General features: G+C 36.4%; 1 protein-coding gene across 1 annotated transcript in view; it reads right to left on the minus strand.

The window, feature by feature from the left end:
• Positions 1–10,840: 10,840 nt before the first annotated feature.
• Positions 10,841–20,330, minus strand: part of DCN (decorin) — a 39,181-nt gene continuing 29,691 nt past the window's right edge. Inside the window, exons 5-8 of the mRNA XM_053978607.1 lie at positions 20,124–20,237; positions 18,854–18,947; positions 13,457–13,595; positions 10,841–12,353 (exon numbers count right to left, since the gene is read on the minus strand). Coding sequence (XP_053834582.1) covers positions 12,159–12,353; positions 13,457–13,595; positions 18,854–18,947; positions 20,124–20,237 — 542 coding nt within the window. The 3' untranslated portion in view covers positions 10,841–12,158. The remainder of the gene's footprint in view (positions 12,354–13,456; positions 13,596–18,853; positions 18,948–20,123; positions 20,238–20,330) is intronic.

Consider the following 20,330-nt stretch of genomic DNA (forward strand, 5'->3'; position numbering starts at 1 on the left):
GAAGCAAACTCTTACATGTCTTCCTGAGATGTTTAAGTACAAACTATTAATGACAACCAAATCTAAAAGTATTTCTCACTATCAAACATTTTTGTTTGTTTGTTTGTTTTTTTAGAAAGAACATGATATAATAAAAATACATCAGTCTGAAAAACAGATCTACTCCTTTCCAAATGCAGCAAACAATGATTATTTTTATTCATACTCCATTGCTAACCATTGGCTTGTGTCTCTTTAGTTGCACTAAAGATAGATATATCTACTATATATGTGTATAGTAGTAGTAGTAAATGATGTACTATTATAGATAACATTACTAGAATTTCTCTTCCTCAAGAAAATCTGAATCCTCTTCCAACTGTCTTCTGCCATATGTACAGGGACACTATTATTTAATTTGAACCTTTCTTTTTTTCTTTATGTCTCATAATGTTTTTCCCTTCTACTTACATTTTACTTTTCAAGTGAAATAAAGAAAGTTATGGTTAAAACTGCCCTTTTTTGGGTGTTATATCAAGAAACAAGAGGTATATGAAGAGGTATTTTTATTTTTCTTACAATTTTTTCCTTCCAGACAAATTTGTTCATCCTTTTCCTGTTTAGAGACATTGAGCTCCTCTGAAAGACTGGCTGGAAATATGCTTTTGGCCATATTAAATGGTCAGTTTTGGCAACCACAGATTCCAATCCAGTGATTTAATTGTCTTTATTTTTATCAAGAAATCTGGAGTGGATTAACCTCATGCTGTATGAAACAAATTTTGTCTTAGGAATTGTGCAGTGTTGAGAAGCTCTACTAATGCTTTACTACATGGCCACATAGCACTGCTAAAAGCATCTCAAAAATCAAATTTCCCATTCAAAAAGCTATTTTTTTTTAAAGTTACTCCACCTTATATCTCACTAAGATTTCCTCCACTTCTCTGCAAGCTGCAGACTATCTATTATTATAAATAGTGTCAGGTATGTGATGTATCTGACATTTTGGTCCTGGGAGATAGCAAACACAGATGTCTACATGTGAGATAAGAGTCCAGGCACTCCTCAAGACAAGTGGGGATGAAATAAACAGTTGTGGAGCCTGGGGAGTGATTCAGTTGTCCAACACAGACACAATAACAGCATTCACTTACCTAAAGGTAGACCTCCAGTATTATTTGAGCGGCTCTCAGGTGTCCAACTCACCTGTATAGATTATGGAAGATGACTTTAACACCTGTGCCCTTTTCAAATGGTAGCTGGTGGCAAAGCAAAGAACTTCAAAGTGCTTAATAGCAAGACATCTGCATTTAGGCAGTTGCCTGTGGTCAAGGGGTTTCAGTCAGGTAGTGCAAGGACATCTAATTGTTCTCTGACATGCCCTGGGCTGCACAGCACAGCCAAGAGGGTCTGGCTACTGTGACTCAGGATTCTGAGCAGACTTGTCCTGTCCTGAAGTAGCAGAAGGACACCAGGCACATATAAGCAATCCAGAATGATATTAGACACTTATCTTTTGGAACATTAGTTGTGCCCTTGGAGCTCCAGTCCAGGAAATAATCAGTCTCCTAAGTAATAGCTTCACTTTATGTAAACTGTCTGAACAGTATTGTCCAACAATTTTCTCCACAGTCCTCTCTTAGCTGTGTATTCAGCAGAATACCTGCAATGAAATGTTGCAGAAATAGAGCCAAGCAAAATGGGATGTACAAGTCTGGAAGCAGTCATGGTCTATTAACCCACAGGTATTTTCCACTTTTTTGCCACCTCTAAAAATCACACTAGTAAAAAAAGCCAAAATAAGCAATTCTCTGAAAGGTCAAATAAAAATTTTGAAGACAGTTCTCTGATTCCATTAGACCATCACCTGAGGCCTCACTGATCAGTTTTCTTTTTTTCAGTCAATCAAAGCTTTTCATATATAACTGTATCAGTTGTATACATTGGAAAGGAGAGAAACTATTTATGACATTTTGTGTCACAGAGTCAAGCTTTGTAAACTTATTTTGAATGGACACAAATGTGCTTAATGTCTAAGTTGATCTCCATCCAACTCAAGAATGACCCAGCTGCACTAACTTTTCCCTCATCCTGCAATTTTTTAAGGAGAATACAGCATTTCCCAATTAAACCTGTTCACCTCCCATAGATTTCAGACTTCTCTCTATTTAGCTTAATTCTCTTTTCTTCATCTCATATTTTTTCAGGCTTCAGCAATCACCTAGTTAATGTATTTGGATAATTCTGTATCTGTATATTTTTAAAAATGTGTGTCTGTTTGTTAAATGGTAAACTGAATTGACCCAAAACCTGGAATCAACATCTGGCCCTTTAGCTTCTGAGTAGACCTTTTAATGCTTCCATACTATTTTAATTTATATATATATATATTATATATAAATACATAAATACTTTATGCTAAAAAAACAGAAGAGCATTTTGAAAGATGCTGCATCTTTTTGGAATAATGATAGAAAGCTAACTCAGAGGGAATGTCTTCCCTTCTCTCTTCTCAACTGGGTTGCAACGGCTTCTGGGTTGTGTGTATGGAAAGTACTGCAATCAAATTCTGTAACTCTTCCCAAGTCTCAGCTGTTCAAAGATATAAAAAACCCAGAGATTAACATTACCGTGAAGGATTGCAGAGAGCATTATAGCTGAATGAGAAGAAAAAGTAAGGAAAGCATTCAGGTAACAGGCAGCTTAACAGCATTCTCAGTGTTTGGGTAGATAAATGCAAAATATTAATGTCACAAAAAAAATTATTGTATAAAAGGAAATTGATGACTTCTCTCTTCTTTAGGTTTTACCTACACTAATAAATCACCTAATGCCCCTGAAAATGGCAAGTTATTCTTTGCAGTATTAGTATATAAGAATGGGATTTTGCATGATTCTAGCCTGAACTAAACAATTCCTAGCCAGGGTTTGGGACTTATCACTCTCAACATAGAGCTTAAATTAAGCCACTGCGTTTCATGAGGCAAGAAAGCCTTACAACAAAGATGAGACTAAGTCATGTTCCAGCCTTTGAAAATGGCATGATTTCACTTAATAACATAAATGTAGCTTTAGACTCTAGAATATAACCTAAGCCATCAATAAGAAAGTAGACATTCAGGTCCTAAGGTTTGCTGACATGCCCTGATCCACAATTTGAATTTTATCAGATTATAATTTCGTTATTTCCACCATTTTATCAACATTTATATGTGTTTGCCTGTGTATGGTTGTATTTATATACACTTTTGCCTTATACTGAGGTTTTGAACAAGATACTATGGACTATTTTTAATTTTCAAAGGAGAAACAAATATGCTTGAGAAACAAGATCTGATTCCAAGATTTAGGAGAGGAATAATATTTAAGTGGAAAAGCTGGTTTCACATAGAACTGCTGACACAAACTTAGCTACAGCAGTACCAGTGAGCAACACTATAATTTAGGCCATTTTCCTACCCCATAGCAGCTTCTAGAGAGACACAGATAATATGACTACTCAGTTGTAGTATGGCAAACCCATTGCTCCTATTCAATTTCATGAAAATAGAATGACACCTGGGATCACATATTTGTAATAACTTCACTCATAAAAGGAAGGGTTTTACACTGTGTTTTAGCAGTTAAATCTTTACCATTATTATGGACCTTTTAACACAAGCATAATTAAATAACCCTGAGACCCATCAGATATGTGTTGTCTCAGAATGGTTATTTTTCCAGGGAGTCTACATGAGGGCCATTCTTTCAAACAAGTAGGGAATAGATGTGTGGGTGATGGCCCACATCAAAATGTTGAATCAAAATGTTTGATTCAAAGCTTGGTGAAGGGAAGGAGGTGTTTGCTTTACCAATTAGCAGGAAATCTTTCTTCTGAAAGCCACCGCTAATGACTTGTCACAAACATCAAAACATTTTTAGAGAAGTGCCTTCCAAGGCTTTGGAGAACAGGGCTTGTGTTCCTAATTAACTCAGGTGATGTTGTAGATGTTACTCCAGCTTCATCCACATTTTCCAGCCACACTGCCTCCACCCACTGTCCAGCAGCTGTATTCCATCTGAATCCCAGTCCTAGCTCTGTCCTAGGTACACTGTTCCTAATTTTGTACCTGGCATTGTATTATTGACTTGCAGTCTGAGCTTGACCTTAAGCCTGCCCTCTCAGGGACATCTTTTACAGTCACAGACTGTCACAAACAGCTTTGCTGTGCTTCATGGGGTGCTGTGGCACTGTTACCTCAATCCTGAGGCTGCTGCCCTGCCTTATGTGACTGCTTGCTCCCAGCTTGCCTTCTCCTGCACAGCTGGTCTCTCTTGCTGAAACCCAGCTGTAAGCTCAGGGAAAAGACAAGGAATTGAGCTAAAATGTAGCTCTTGGACAATGAGAGGTAGAAATCTAGGTGGAGAGAGGCTGTGGAAGAGATGGTTATGGCAGCAAGAGCCTACTGGTGTACTCAGTGTCCTGTTATTGCATTTGGAATCACAGAATGGTTTGGTTTAGAAGGGACCTTTAGAGATCATGTAGTCCAACCTCCTTACAATAAGCAACACCTTCCATGAGTCCAGCTTGCCAAAAACCCAATCCTACCTGGCCTTGAATGCTGCCAATGATGAAACAGCCACAGCTTCTCTGAGCAACCTGTTCCAGTGTCTCACCAGCCTTAATTTAAAGAAAATCTTCCTCATGTCCAACCTAATTCTACCATCTTTCAGCTTAAAACCATTGTACCTTATCTTGTCACTACAGGCCATGGTAAAAAGCCTCTGTATTATAAACCTTCATTATATAGTGAAAGACTGCAATAATGTCTCTCCTTAGTCTTTTTTTTACCCCAGAACAATTCCAATTCTCTCAGAGTTTCTTGGGCAGGAGAGGTGCCCCAGCCCTCTGACGCTTCTTGTGGTTCTCCTCTAGCCTCACTCTATCAGCTCTTTCCTGTGCTGAGGACCCCAGCACTGTATGCATAACTGCAGGTGGGTTGCTCAGGAACGTGGGGAAGAGGAGCAGAATCAGCTCCCTGCATTCCCTGATGGCCACACTGCTTTTGATGCAGCCCAGGATATGTTTTGCTTTCTAGGCTGCAAGTGCACACTGCCGGTTCATATGCAATTATTCATCCACACATATCCCAAAATCTTTCTTTGCAGGACTGGTCTCAGACTATTCATCACCCATTCTATGCCAATGCTGGGATTGCTTTGATCCTCACGAGGTTCACATATGTTCATGTACTACATGCTCTCATACCAGCCCAAAAGCTGTCCATGAGGTAACCAAGGGGCTAGAAAGCTCTTTTATCTCAACTTCCTCACTTGAAAGGTGAGGGAGGGTGGAGCTGGGCTGGAGGCATCCTCAGCTTCCTCCTCTGTAGGACAGAGCTTTGGTAAATGGGACATGTCTTCTTCAATTCATATTAATGCTATTTCTTTCTGCAGAATAATCTAAAGTCCTTGTGCTGTTGCATTTTTTTTTCATACTGTGAGACCATTCCCACTGTCTAAGATGCAGGAAACATGACATTCCTGTGTGTCAAAATTCTAACAAGGCAGTTCAAAGGGACTATCACCACTTCATTGTAATTTAGTCCTTTGAGAGCAGTAAAGAGCTAATATATTTAACTTTTTCCATAACAATCCTATTATCTGTATCTGTTATAGAGAAATTCACACAATCTTCTCTATCTCTCTCTAATCTACACATGCAGATTGGCATGTCTTTAAAGAATTTGGTGCTGAAAATGAGCAGTAAAGGATAGAAATCTAAAATATAGCCAAAAGGCTAATCTTTTTGCTTTATTTTCTTGATGGCATGATGGAATATTAAGTGACTCGAGGTTTAAGATCTCTCAATCACTCTTGGTTAGGCAACACTTCAAAGTCAGCCCTTTGTTTCAAGAATTCATTGCAATGTATCCATGTTTTCCTTCCATGTTAGAATTATGTGTATGGACAAAACTCCGATATTCTCAGAAGGGAATATGAAATGCTTTTGAAGCATTTCAATTGTCTAGAGTTTCTAGCATAGGCAAGCAGTAGTTAGAACTATTCTGTCTTTCATGTTGAGATTATTTCATGCATCTTGAAATTTCTTTTTTTTTTCTTCACTCTGGAATTTGGTTTATTCTTTACAAGCTTTTGATTCCTGCAAAGATTCAATACCTTGAAATGAAAAGATTAAAGGATTCAGCATCAGAATGCTACATGATTAGCTTTAATTGGCTCTGAGTTTTTCCTGTTGTAAGGGCTTTCTAACATGCGCTTAGTAGCAGACACATGGTCCCTATTTTCCATGACTTTAGGGATTTGAACACTTTCAAAAATTACTCTGTAGAGCAGTACTAGCCTAATTAATCTCAATTAAAGTCTTCATCTGGAAACAATAATGTAACTTGTATAAACTTGTAGTTTCAAAAATAGCAACAAAATTCTTAAGGCTTTTTTATTCAAATATAATATATGCTTTAATACACTAGTTGAAAATGAATAAAAGGTGTAAGTATGATTTATCACAAAATATATACTGCAATGCTGGTTAGACAATAATATAAAGAGTTGGAAAAATTTTGCTTGATTTCATGTTAAATATGAATATAGAAAATTTTATAAATTGTAATAATTCATACAGAATCACAATTAGAAGGGACCACCCTTAGTGTAAAGAAATTTTTCCTCATGTTAAGATGAAACTTCAGGTGGTTTAATTTATGTTCCTCTCCCTGTCGCTGGGCACCACTGAAAATAGTCTGGCACTATCCTCTTGAAACCTACCTTTGAGATATCTACAGGTGTTGGTGAGACCCACTCTCAGTCTTCTCCTCTCCAGACCTAACAGGCCCAGCATCCCCAGTTTCTCCTTATAAGAGGGATGCTCTTAATCACCTTTGTAGCCTATCACTGGGCCCTCTCCAGTAGGTCCTTTTCTTTAGTGTCCTGAGAAGCCCAGAACTGGACACAGCACCAAGACTGGCCTCACCAGGGCTGATTAGAGGGGCAGGATCACCCCCTCTTGACCTGCTGGCCACACTCTTCCCAATGCACCCCAGGACATCATTGACCCTCCTGGCTGCAAGGCTGCTGCTGGCTCATGGCCATCCTTGCAGAGCTGTTCTCTAGCAGGTCAGCTCCCAGTCTGTGGTGGTGCCTTGAGCTATTCCTGCCCATGTCCAGGACCCTGAATTTGCCCTTGCTGAACCTCATCGGTTTCTCTCTGCCCAATTCTCCAGTCTATCAAGGTCCCATTGAATGGCAGCACAGCCTTCAGCAGATCATCCAACAACCCCCCTCCCCAGTTTTGTATCATCAGTGAAATTTCTGAGGGTTCATTCTATCTTTTCATCCAGGGAATATCCAGAATAAAGCAGTAAATATACTACTGTCCATTCTGCCAAAAGCTAGGAACAACACCATCTATCAATTAATATTTGTGCATCTAAACAAAATATCATGCCATTTATGACTAGAAATCATAATTTTCAAGTATTCACCTTCTCTCCTTCTGGGAGTGAGCCAAAGGAAGTACCTGGGCCATTTCCTGGCATAAAAATTTCCTGGATAGAGGTGTTTTAGACAGTTCAGGATTTTTTTTTTTTTTTTAAAAACAGCCTTTTGTATTTATAGAGTGGACAGTACCTTTTTTTTTCTTTTTTTCTATTTTTTTTTTTAGTTTACCTTCAAAATTGATGCCCATCTATATTTTTTCAGCTCCTCTGAGTGAAAATATTGGAATTACTCATGTGGGTAAGTGTTTGCAGATGCAAGGCCTACAATTATTGCTGCTTTTCAAAATCTTCTTCACTTCATGCAGTGGAGGTACACATGGATAGATATAGAAACACAACCATCACTGCTTCTCATCACGCTGTTATAATTTTGTTATTATTTTTTGCTGTAGTCTAAAAAGATGTGTGAAATATATTAATAAATATATAATTAGAACAATAAAATGTCTTGCAGTTTTTTTTCTATTCTTTCTCCTGCAGATTTAAGTCCAATTCACCCAGGCAGTAACAGAGCATTAACATTCTTCTGGTCTGCTGACTTAAGACACCCACATAGAGGTAATCTCCAAAGCTTTCAAGCAGCATAATGTACACACTGAGACAGAAAACTGCCTGACAAAGCAGTTATGGAGAAACCACTTCTTTAAATCTAAGAAAGGAAAGTGTGGTGTTTAACAGGCAGGGTAAACAGCCTTCAGTAGTGCCTGTATCCAGACTGATCCTCTTATGCACTTATGGCACAGTAACAGCCCTGAACTTCCAGAGCAGGAAGCAGGGCAGGAGGCCAAAGGCTGGTTTGTGTCACTTAAAATGCAGCCATTGATGAGTCTTGCTGTTTGAGTGTTTGTGTTGAGTGTAATCCAAACAGCTAAACAGTTTTTGTGCCTTTTCAGGACATCCACAGAAAGTTTGTTCTTTTGCAGATGGAGCCGCTGGGGCGTTGTTAAGATAATGTTTTATGCTAAAAATTATCAACTATTTTTAATTTCACAATTTCATTTTGAAGATGAGGCAGTTAATATGGAACCTCTATCTCACAGTCCATATTTCCACTCCAGTGCTCTGCAAATTTTCACTAACATGACTCTTTAATTTATTTTCCTTTTTCTTGAATGAACTGCTTTCAGCTAAATTAGGGCAACTCTTCAGAAAAAAAAAAAAAAAAAACACAGATGTAGGCGGTTCTCTGAAGAAAAACTGACTCCAGAGCAATGTATGCATATAGAGAGAATGAGAAAAAAACCATCCTTGTTCAAAGCAAATGCATTTGATTGTGGGTGTATAAAAAGACTATTGATTTCACAGCTCTGCACCTCTGACTTAATAAAAAGAGAAAACCAAAACAACAGATTATGTGAATTTGAGTAATGCAGTAACTTTGTTACTGTCCCTCAGTGACACTAGATGGCACTTCAGAGTAGTGGTGGGATCAGAAAGTCTGTAATCTTTTTTAAGTATTTTGCATATGCTATTAGAAATACATTAAGTTAATGCTTGCTTTGAACAAACATAATTTTTCAACTTTTTCCTATTTTTTACACATAAGTGAGTGTGAGGTGGAAAATGTTCTGTGTTTTAAAAAATAGCTAACATAAGCAGAAATAGATTATAACAGAGAGGTTTACTAGCAGCTCAAAAAAAACCCCCAAAAAACAAAACAAAAAAACCAACCAACAAACCACACCCACCCCCCCAAAAAAAAAAGCCCCCAAAACCAAATTATTGGCCAAAGACCTGTTATCAGACCTTGTGCTTAGATAATTTTAGAAACAGTTTGTGGAGCCAGTTGAAAAAATGTATGGTCTTGGAAATGACAGCAACACACTGATGCCAATAATTTAAGAGCTGATCCTTTCCTGGAAATAAAATTAGATTTAGTATCATTTATACATCAGCATTTGAGTATATGATAACTGTCGATAACCTGGTGCATTATAGGAGAAACCAGACTAAAAGATGGCCACACCCTTGTTGACAGTAAGGGATAAGATGCCTTAGGCTGCATCAGGAACAAGGGTATTAATTATTCTTGATGTGTTTGAGTCCAACAGTTGTGACCATTTACTGTCTTCATACTTTACGAAGAAGTTGAGGATGCACTGCAGGGCCCAAAGGCTTTTTACTTTAGTTTTCTTATTTCTTTCCACCCAATTGTTTATACATTGTTTGTGTTTGTTCTTTTTTTTTTTTTTTCTTTTTTTTCTTGTTTTGTTTTTAAGTGGAAGTACCATCTGTTCTTTATTTATACGAAAAGCAGTTTTAAAAGTATTGGGCTTCCCACTGCTTTGAAGTCTCTGCAGATGCTGTATGTAGATAGAATCCCATCAGTCAAATATTATTGGTGTGGCTGCACAACTTATGGAAAACCAACAGCAATTAGTTTACCTTTCAAATCTGTCATGATCTTGCTTAGGTCTTTTGTTAAAGGATTTGCTTATTTTGTTTCATTGAGAAAGACTGGGAATCATGAAAGTCCTGCTATCTTTGCAGCCTTTGGTTGTTAGAAGGGAATGTATTTTATGAGAAATAACTTATGCTTTAGCAGTAAGCTGCAAGCTTGATAGGGGACATATCATGGGTATTACATAGGAGGACCAGACTCAGATATTTTCTTCTGGACTTGTTGAAGTTTGTTCTATTTTGAAAGAAAAGCCTTAGTATGTGAGATGTTAAAACGATGGATGGAGAAATGGAGAGTTTGTGCATATGTTTGCATGATGCTTTATGTAATTGCTATTATTTTTTGTGTGAATCTCTTTCTGTAATAATGTACATACAAACTCAGTGGAGTTTCTCAGGCTAAGACAATGCCTTTGTTCTCGCTTGAAATGCCAGTGCTTAGTTTTCTCCAAGAAGTCCCTGTCTGCACAATAGCCGACATCCAACCAAGAACCAGAAGGAAAAAAAAAATCATAACTGATGATTTTCTGGAGTGTTTTCCCTCCTCTGACAGAAAGATATCATACACTGTTTGTTTTATTTAAAAATAACTCTCTGAAAATGTGAAATCCAGAAGAAAAACAGATAGAAAGCAGTGAAATAATTGGCTACTATATGAAGAAGATAGCCCAGAAGAGTGCAAATATGCTTTTTTTGTGTAGTGGTTATAGTGAGTCATAATTGTTTCCAATTATTTACTACTGAATAAATGACAGCTATAAAAAGACTAAATTTGTTTGCTCCTAAAAAAATACCTATGAGAGTTAGGCATGAAAAAGTTCCTTGAGGCAAAAGAATTTCACACAACTTATTCTTACTTTAGCTATCACTATGCCAAAGATGTTCATTTTTTCAAGACTTATTTAAATTTCTGACACACTTATGTTATTCTATCAAAACAAAAGAAGACAAACACTTTGGAGTTTGCCTGTATTACATTATTCTTTAATATAAATGACATATAAGTTTTACAAATTAGAGAGATTGACTTTGGAGTATTAAGAGTCTGCAGAAGATTCTTTTCAGGTGATGTTTTTATTGCGTATATGTTTAGCTTTGAAGATTGACAGTAGATATGTGCAGCCTACCTTTGGTGTGCTTGCTACCCGCTGGTATGGGTTGAAGAATCCCAATTTACAGAGGGCTCCAAATCACTCTAAATAGATACATCTAGAAATGATGTTCCAACAATGTCCACAATAGCAATTATTTCACTTCATATATTTCTATACTTATAGTTTTTCTTCTAAAGTCTAAATTCCACAAATTTGTTGGACAGAGGAGCCTGCATATCTCTACTTCACAATTAATTCCTTTTTTTAAAAAACAAAACTAGTAAAGGATGCTGACAAATGTACAATGCAGAACAAGTGAAAAGTGAACTGCTATGGTTTTTTGTTTAGATAAATATATGGTTTGATAACAATTACTAAACCCTTATACCATACTCTGCAAGACAGTACAGTCATAAAAACTGCTCTTGTGACTAAGGTGAGAAGAATTTGCTCTAGAGAAATTTAGTCATCGAGCTCCAGATATAGGTTACAAGATTTTTACTGCAGACTACTCAATATTTTATTTGTTAGGATGATGTTAGGCTAATTCTGAATAGCATTGCTCTAGAAGAATGGCAAACTTTAAAGAACTATGTGTACAATACAAATTTATTTTATTTTTTTTTCAAAAATAATGACATTAGCAACAACTTTATTTGCTTCTGCTAAATAGATACATTCAGAATTATCTTATAGTGGATATTTTTAAACCTCCAGGGCTTGAAATAAATTTAAAGGAGGTAACTCTTACCTTCTCAAGTCTCAAGATGATTTGAGAGTCTTTTTCCCCTCTGCTATTTTTCTCTGTGTGTGGCTATAAAAATAACCTCAATCAATGTCTTTTTTTTTTTTTTATAAATCATAACTTGACAAATATTTACTCCGAATTTCATATACAGTGGAATCTGAAAACCTGTAGCATTCAGCAAACTGAAAAATGCCACAGAAAGCATGCTGGAAAAGAAGGCTGAAATAAGTCAGTTTAAAGCACAGTGGGCAATTCTTATTGATGGTATGCTCGCTCTTGTACATCTGTAATGTCTCATTTATTCTACCTCAATGGATCATCTCCACTTTAAAGTGAAGTTTCTGGCATTTGGCGTTAATTGTTAGCAACGGTTTTTTGAACAGGCCTATAATGACAGATACTTTAGCTGGAACACAACCGAGCCCCATCTTTAGACATCTATTTGTAATTTCCAATCTGTACTGCAGAGCGTTCATGGATACACCGGAAAGCAGAGGGCTGGATTTCCCAGTACTGCACGGGGTTGCTGAAGAGGCTCACACCGGAATAGCTGGCCTTTTTGGTGTTGTAGCCAAGAGGGCAGAAGTCATTGATACCAATGGAAGCAATTTTGTTGTTATGAAGATAGACCACCTGCAAAGCATACAAGTACTGAAGTGAGAAATTGAGTTATCATGGCAAATAAGATACATTATTTCACATTAAATGTTTCATATGTGTTTTGGCAACGTTACACAACTATGTCTTCTTTCCAAACAAATCCTTGACTCTGTTTACCTTTTGAAAAACCTAGCATACACCCAATTGACATAATTTCTTCAGAAAGTGCACAAGCTCTTCACATTGCCTTGTGCAGAAAGTGCAAGGCTATCTAATAATGTTGCTATCAACTGATGGTACTGTAACCAAAAGAGGAGACAAAGATGTGAAATTATGAATGCAGTACTGTGACTCTGGAGCATGTGCTGTATACAGAGAATGTATTTGATGCTAATTGGTTTCTCTCTAGCTCCAATATTTTCATTCTCCTGAGTGCAACTATACAGGACTCAGAGCCAAAGTAACCACTAATGACAATTTAAAGTAGCTGATGAATATTATTTTGCTCCAGATTCACCACTTCTGGAGAATTTTTCCAAGCAACATGTAGTGGATAATTTACATTTGGGAATCTTCATTCTTTGGGAGCTTTCTTTCCTGTAAAATCTTAGCCTGGGTGAAGACAGGTTTAGATTGCTCCCAAGATGTAGTATTTCTAGGTATCTGACCAAAAGGACCTCAAAAATACTGATGATGTGAAATGCCTGTTTTGTCTATTTGCCCTCCTGATGGCACTGTTTTGTTAGATAACAAAGGAAAAGTTATTGGGAAAGGTTGCAAACCACCACTTAATAGAAATGAAAAAAAATTCCCCAGAAGAAATTATCTTAGAAATTATTTTTTGAGTAAAGAGGAAACCAAATACACAAATAATCCCATATTTTTATGGCTCTTCAGACATAGAGGGACAACAAATGTAGACTCCAGACCTATACACTTCCATAACCATTTCCACAAAAATTTCAGAGTGAGAGTCTTCCTGTCGTATTCAACATTTCCTTGATAATTCAAGCATTTATGAAACTTGCATCAAGTTAAAAATAGTGTGCACATTTCTGTTCAAGACTGAATAAACACACAAATACCATTAGGAATCTTTCACCTATTGCTCTCTGAGACAGTATGATAAACTTTACCTGTATATATTTGTGATCACCCAGTCCACTGGGTACTCTGACAAGTTCATTGTTGTTCAAGTGGAGCTCCCTCAGATGAGGTACATTGTTAAGAGAGCCATTCTCAACTGAAGAAATACTGTTGAAACTGAGACCTAGTCTGAAAAAGTTAAAAAAAAAAAAAAAGAAAAAAAAAAGAGGAAACAAAAAAAAATAGTGTTAAACTTGCTCACCTAACTATCTTTCTTGGGTTGATTGCTTCTCTACACTGCTACTGGCTACTTTTCAGAATTATATGTGAGCTAGGTAGAGCTAGGTTAAAAAAAAAATTAAATAAGTTTGACATGTGATGTGAACAATCACAATTATCATTATGTCATTCAACTTGTGCTTACGATACTGCATCCTTTGCTATATGACTAATCCTGGTGTAGATACCTACTGATCACCTCCATAGGCACCATTTTTTCTTTAGAACCTGAAATACTGAATAAGTGATACTTGTAATTTTGGGAGCACTGTCTGAAGCTTTTTGACAAACTACTTAACCCATGTTCCCAGAGCTGTCAAGCTTAAAACTCCACCACATCTTTCGAAGATAATTAAGTAGTTAGAGCCACGTTGCATGCTGGAAACAGAAGCTCTGTCATACTTCATGATCCCTTTACTAGGACACAGAAGTGGGACTTACACATTTCTCCTAAGTTCTAATTTAGAGTTTTCTTCACAAAAACATTCTTTCTGCTTTACACATCCACATATTAGATTTACAGCACAATTTAAGTTCAATTTGGACAATCTGTTTCTATCTGTGTATTTCTGTTTTGATAGTATTTTGGTTTGCAATCACTAAGCTACAGAAATTTTTCAAGAGACTCCCATAATTTACAGTACTCTGTGTTGCAGTAAAGAAACCAGTGACAGTACTTCAGAAGTTGTCATCATCAGGAGTATTGTCATTTGCAAAAATTATTTCTATGAAGGCTAAATTTAGCTCATGTATTTTTGCTCTGCTTTTCTTTAAGCATTTTTTTTAATATTGAGGGGGAAAATGCTCTGAGATTTCCTAATAGCTTAATCAATAAGAGGCTTTAATACAAGTAATAAGAAACCTCATGTTAAAATAATTTGCTAAGGAGTACTTTTAAAGAAAGCCTTCTTCACAGTTATCTAATAACCTGTAATTCTTTATGGCTTGTAGCAGTTTCAGAAGTCAGGGCCTGAAACTAGAACAATATCACACGACTGAAAATTCTTGCTTGATCTTTATGGCTGAGAGGTTTCCTAGTATTAATTAGTATTACATATAATGCAAATAGTCTTATCATACTAATTTAAATATGGCAATGCTTTCAAACTATTTTGAAATGACAAAGGAGAGTTTAATGAGAGCTCCCACTTTCATCAATATGAATTTACTTCAGTCAGAAATCAATTCACAGTATCCCATCTCCTAGATAAAATTTGATAATGAAGAATTTTCATTTAAAGCTATTAGAATGAACTTTCTTTTGAATAGGGTATACCAAAATTTAGGTAAGCTTGAGGAATTGGATACTACAGAGCAATTCAGTCTGAAGTTCTACAGAATGCTTACGATGGACTTCAGTGATGGGTACTTATAGTGAATGCCTTTGAAAAGATTGGAAAAAGAACCCTCCACATTTTGTCAGAGGGCTATCAATTCTTGTTTGACACATATCTAAATATGTGCTCTCTACAGGTCTACAAGCAGATGTGTCAAACCTGGGAGACCAGTACCAAAAAAACCCACTTCTGACTCTCATATTAGTCTATTGAAGGAAAATAGTCCCTTTGCACAGTCTTTTAGGAAAAGAATGAAATTATAGGAGTCTGTAGTGAAGTGGACCTAAATCCCAGAAGGAGTGAAATTATATGTAATTACATCTCCTCTAAATGTCTTACAAAAACTCTCAGTCACCTGGGGCTATGCTTACAGATGAAGTAAGTCAATACTGTTGTGTAAAACAGAGGGTGATTTGGAAGGAATATGGTCTTCATTGCCCTTCCCATAGGAAAAAAAAGGAAGAACTTGAAAAATCATTCTTGCTTCATGCATTGATATATTACTTCATTTTTTTATTAGTGAATAAGTAACATTTTCCCAGCACTTCAGTAGATCTTGTCCAAGTATTCTAAATCATTGAAGAGAATAATCAAAAACATATCTGAAAATTGAAGAAATTCTCAAATACTTTTACACCTTCTTTCTCCAACATCCCCGCTGAATCATTTCTACTATGTTTTTGAAAGAAACTTCATGATGCTCAACACCATTATTGTCATTTTGGGATTAGAATCATAGAATCATTAAGGTTGGAAAAGACCTCTAAGACCACCAAGTCCAGCCATTAATGTGGCCCCACCACATTCACCCCTAAACCATGTCCCCAGGTGCCACACCCACTTGCCTTTTGAACACTTCCAGGGAAGGTGATTCCACCACTTCTCTGGGCAGCCTGTTGAAGTGCCTGACTACCCTTTCAGTAAAGAAATTTTTCCTGATACCTAATGTAAAAGTCCCTTTGTTTGGTTCAATTTTCACTGTATGGAGCTAGACCATTTAAGTAAGTTTTATTAGAATATAGACATTAGTAATATCAGATGTGCAATGTGAATGTCCTCTTGGAGCTCATTCCTGCATGTAATCAGCAAAGTCTTTTTGGGTTTACTTTCAGAAGATTATTGGTTTTTCACTGAATCACTCAGTGAAGGTTTTTGAAAGAGTTAGGAGTAATTTTACATGGAAAACAAACAAACAAAAAGGACAAATATTGCACATCTACTAGAATGCAAGAAAACTAAAAAGAGAATGAACAATAGACCTACACCAAGCTCTTGCATGAAAGATTTGACAGTTTAGAATTCCTTAACACAGCCAGAAAAATTACCTGTTTCTCAAAGTTTATCTGTGCCTTAGGGCAGCTATTAGACTGTCAAGCTCGAGTAGGCATGAACAAGGTTGTCTGACCTTGTCCTAATATCTCTGAAAACTTAGACATATAAAAAAAAGCTGTGGTTCTTTATGGTAGGCTAGAGCCCTTCCATAGCTCCCTCCTTTCCTCATCTGTCTGTTATATTTGCTCCTTGTTCAGCAATCTGTGCTCTTCCTTACCTCCCACCTTTGCAAAAGAGCATCACTGACTATGCTTAGGTTACCCACTTAAGCACAGGGCAGAGTGCTTGAATCTCATGGTCTGGTGATTGAGGTGAGCCCGAGAAAGTAAAAGTCCTTGCTCCCAGCTCGCGCAGCCAAAAAAGAAGTCTGAACGCGTAGGGTCGGCTTCTCAAGGTTGTTTATTTTCTCTTATCTATAGCATTCTTTCTCTGGCCTGCTGAGCTCTGTCTAGCAAGTTGGCCATGGCATTCTGTCTGTGCTCTGGGGTGGTGTTTACATTTTATACTAAAAACTATGTGCACTATGTTTACAATAACGTGCCAATATCTAACATCTATGTTGGACAGTGTGTCTCTACCTTAAACCAATAGAAAAGCATCACCATCACAGCAAGACATGGAGGGCAAGAAGAAGGAGAAGAAGACCAGGACATGCCCAAATCCCTCCATCTTGTCCCCTCGAACCCCATTCTAAAAGCCCCAAAACTGTACTTTTTCACCCTGTGTTAATTCAACTACCACACTACTCAAACCCTTGTGGCTTGTAATTCCTCATACAAAGTTGGCAGTTTTTTCCACAGGCTAAAATCAAAGCCACAGGTGTTTTTGACTTCGTGCCAAGGTCTCCAAGCCCCCTGCCAGGGTCTCGAGACAGCCAGGGCAGCCAGAGGGATGTCCTGGGTTCTCACACTTAAAAACTTGGAGCCTGCTCTGAGCAGCTCCACATTTCCACATCATGGTCAACAGAATATCTTGTTCCATACAGTACAGCCACAATAGAAGTAGCCCAAGTTTAGATATTTTTAGGACTCCATTGGCACTTGCTGTTTAAAACTTTATGTCTTTAGGCAGACTTCCAACAATGTTGTCCATGTGATGTTGCCTGTGGTGTTTTCCAAGTGTGAATGAGAAAAACAGAAAAACTGTGTCATCTGCAGGGCAGCTCACAAGCACTACAACCTGCACCTCCAGTAATGTAAATTACTCTCTACCTGAGAGGTTATCATCTTCTTTTGATTTTGGAAGTTTTCTTCATAATTTCTCTGAAGAATGTTATAATCTATTCTAAGCCTCTGTAAAAAAAACAATAACTGCTTCACAGTCCTCTAATCCACATTTATAGTATTTTTATTTTTTCATTAAAATCTAGGACAGATTTTTTTTTTTTTTGAGTCGGTGATAAAATACTAACATAAAACATAAGATGAAATGTCTTAATTTATAAGATCTGGAAAGCTGTTCTAAGTTTTATATCTTGGAATTTTCAGATTCAAAATAAGTATTAGGTTATTATATACTTCATTGCACTGAACTGCTGTCCAGGCAACTATAAATAGTTGTAAACTTAACTCCAGTTACTCAGTAATTTTTCTCTGATTTCTGTTTTCTACCCTCATTAAGACAAGCAGAATGATGAAGATAAAAATATATTAATCCAGTAATCTGGTTAAAAGCCTGGTTATCAGTCTTTTTAAAAAGCATTTTCATAGTAATTTTTTGAATACTAAATTATAAAAATTATTGTAGTAAAGGACCATTTTTCTCTGCTACATGTTTTTTGATGTGGATGAATTCACATCAAACCATTCTGTATAAGGGCTTTTTGGGAATTGTCCTTTTTATTTTCCTACAGTTAGTGAAACATTCAACAACATATTCACAGATTAGCAGAGTAAAGTCACTCTGACAGTAACAATTTTTCAATTAAATTTTATGATTTTTTTTTCCTAATTGTGTTCCTGGACTAATTGCAGACTTGCCTTTCTTGAGAAACAAAGGAACCACTGTTGAAAGAAGTTTTGGTTCCCATGTACTTTTTTCCTCATTTTCCAGGCAAACTGCATGAGCATTGCTGTGTTCCAAGAAAACTGCACAAACCAAAGATGGACATGAAATGAAAAAAACATGATATAATTGTTCTGGGGTTTTTTTTTGTTTTTTTGGTGCTTTTTTTTTTCCCTGGGTTTTTGTTTGTTTAGGTTTTTGTGTTTTGTTTTGTTTGTTTTGCTTTCATTTTGTTTTTTTGTAAATCACATAAATAGTTGTCCTGAGCATATAACACTCATAATTGAAAACAGATGAAAAGTTTTGTCAGAAAAATAAAAGAAGTGTTTGTTTTCTTCAATCTGTACACAAATCCTTAGAAGCCTTTGCTGCTAAATTATGATTATTTCAATGATTCTAATACTCATGAAGGCCAGACTTATGTTTTATAATTGTGTTTGTGGTGATTGCAATTTCAACTAATATTTTATGTGAAAAAAAGAAATTAATTCTTACTTTGCCAAGTTGGTGAGTCCAGAGAGACTTTCAGCATCAATTTTGCTGATTTTGTTGCCATCAAGGTGAAGTTCAGTAAGGGATGGAGGAAGGCCTGAAAGACAGAACACCATCAAATTACTTTTGATTAAACTGGATTCTTATATTTAAAAAAAAAAATACTTGTACTATAACAAGGCTCTTTTACAGTTGACAAAATATTTTTCTAAACATGCCCATGAACTATTCACTAAATGAAATAAAGAACTTTCACAATCAGGGAAATTGAAAACAGATACTACCCACTTATTTAGCATGAAATGAGATCAAGCTCCTAGAGTCATTATAAAACAGTTAACTCTTGAAAAATACCTAAATTAAATTCTTATCATTTATTAATTCTAGCCTTCATGATTATGTAAATGGGACATGGAAAGATGCCTCATTTTAGCCAGATTATCCACATATATAAATATGCAAACATGTGGCACCTAGATATTTAACAAGAAACATCAGTAGAAAATGCAACTGTAAGTATGAGGCAAAATAATTTTAATGTTATTTTAGTTAGGGTGCATACTAGTTTACAAATTCTGTTTATTAGGAAAAAAAAAAAAAAAGAGGAAACGCATTTTACCTATCTGAGGTCCCTCAAAAGAACATCCAAAACAGGAAATATGGGAAGAAAAAAAATAAAAATCAGGATTATCATTCAAAAAGTATTCAGCCATTTCAAAACAATCTGTTGGCTGAAGTATGAATCAATAGAATATAATTTCCTCTGTATTGGAATCATTCTTGTTTGTTTTGTTTTTAAGAAATTACATGAAGTTGTTCTTATTTTGTAGGAATTTGCAATTAAGTACTTTGAAAAATAGCAAAAGTTTCTGTTTTGTTATAGGGACAATATTTTTGGTTTCAAACCCACAGACTTGTGGAGGGCTGGTTTTATGCTTGTACAACTTCAGTTGATTCTACATGAGTTTACAGTTGTGCAATGTTAATCAGGCTCAATAACCAGACTTGGAGGCTGAAAACATTCTTCCATTTTATATTTCAGCTATGAGACAAGAAAAGCAAAATAACATAAAATGACATTTCACAGTGCACCTCTCATGGATCTTCTTGTAACCGAAAGCCAAAACTTTCCAAACAAATAAAAGCCATCCGGTTTAAAAACAGATACTTTAAGGACAGACTCAAAAAGCTTCCATAATATTTTTTCCCAACTGAGTAGAAGTTACCACATTATACCTGTGCAATTCTCTGAAATACTAATTGAATTTCTTACCCTTTGGGATGCTTGTGATGTTGGTGTCTGCGATGCGGATGTAGGAGAGCCTCTTCATTCCCTGGAAAGCTCCATTCTCAATGCCTGAACTCTTGATTGGATTGGTGCCCAGTTCTGCAACAAAACATGGTTGTGAGCTGTGCTGCACTGTAGGTACCTATATTCGTCAGGTCAAAGCTAATTTGGAGGTACAATTTATTGGGGCAT

Source organism: Vidua macroura, chromosome 5, assembly GCF_024509145.1.
Source record: "Vidua macroura isolate BioBank_ID:100142 chromosome 5, ASM2450914v1, whole genome shotgun sequence".
Lineage (NCBI taxonomy): Eukaryota > Metazoa > Chordata > Aves > Passeriformes > Viduidae > Vidua > Vidua macroura.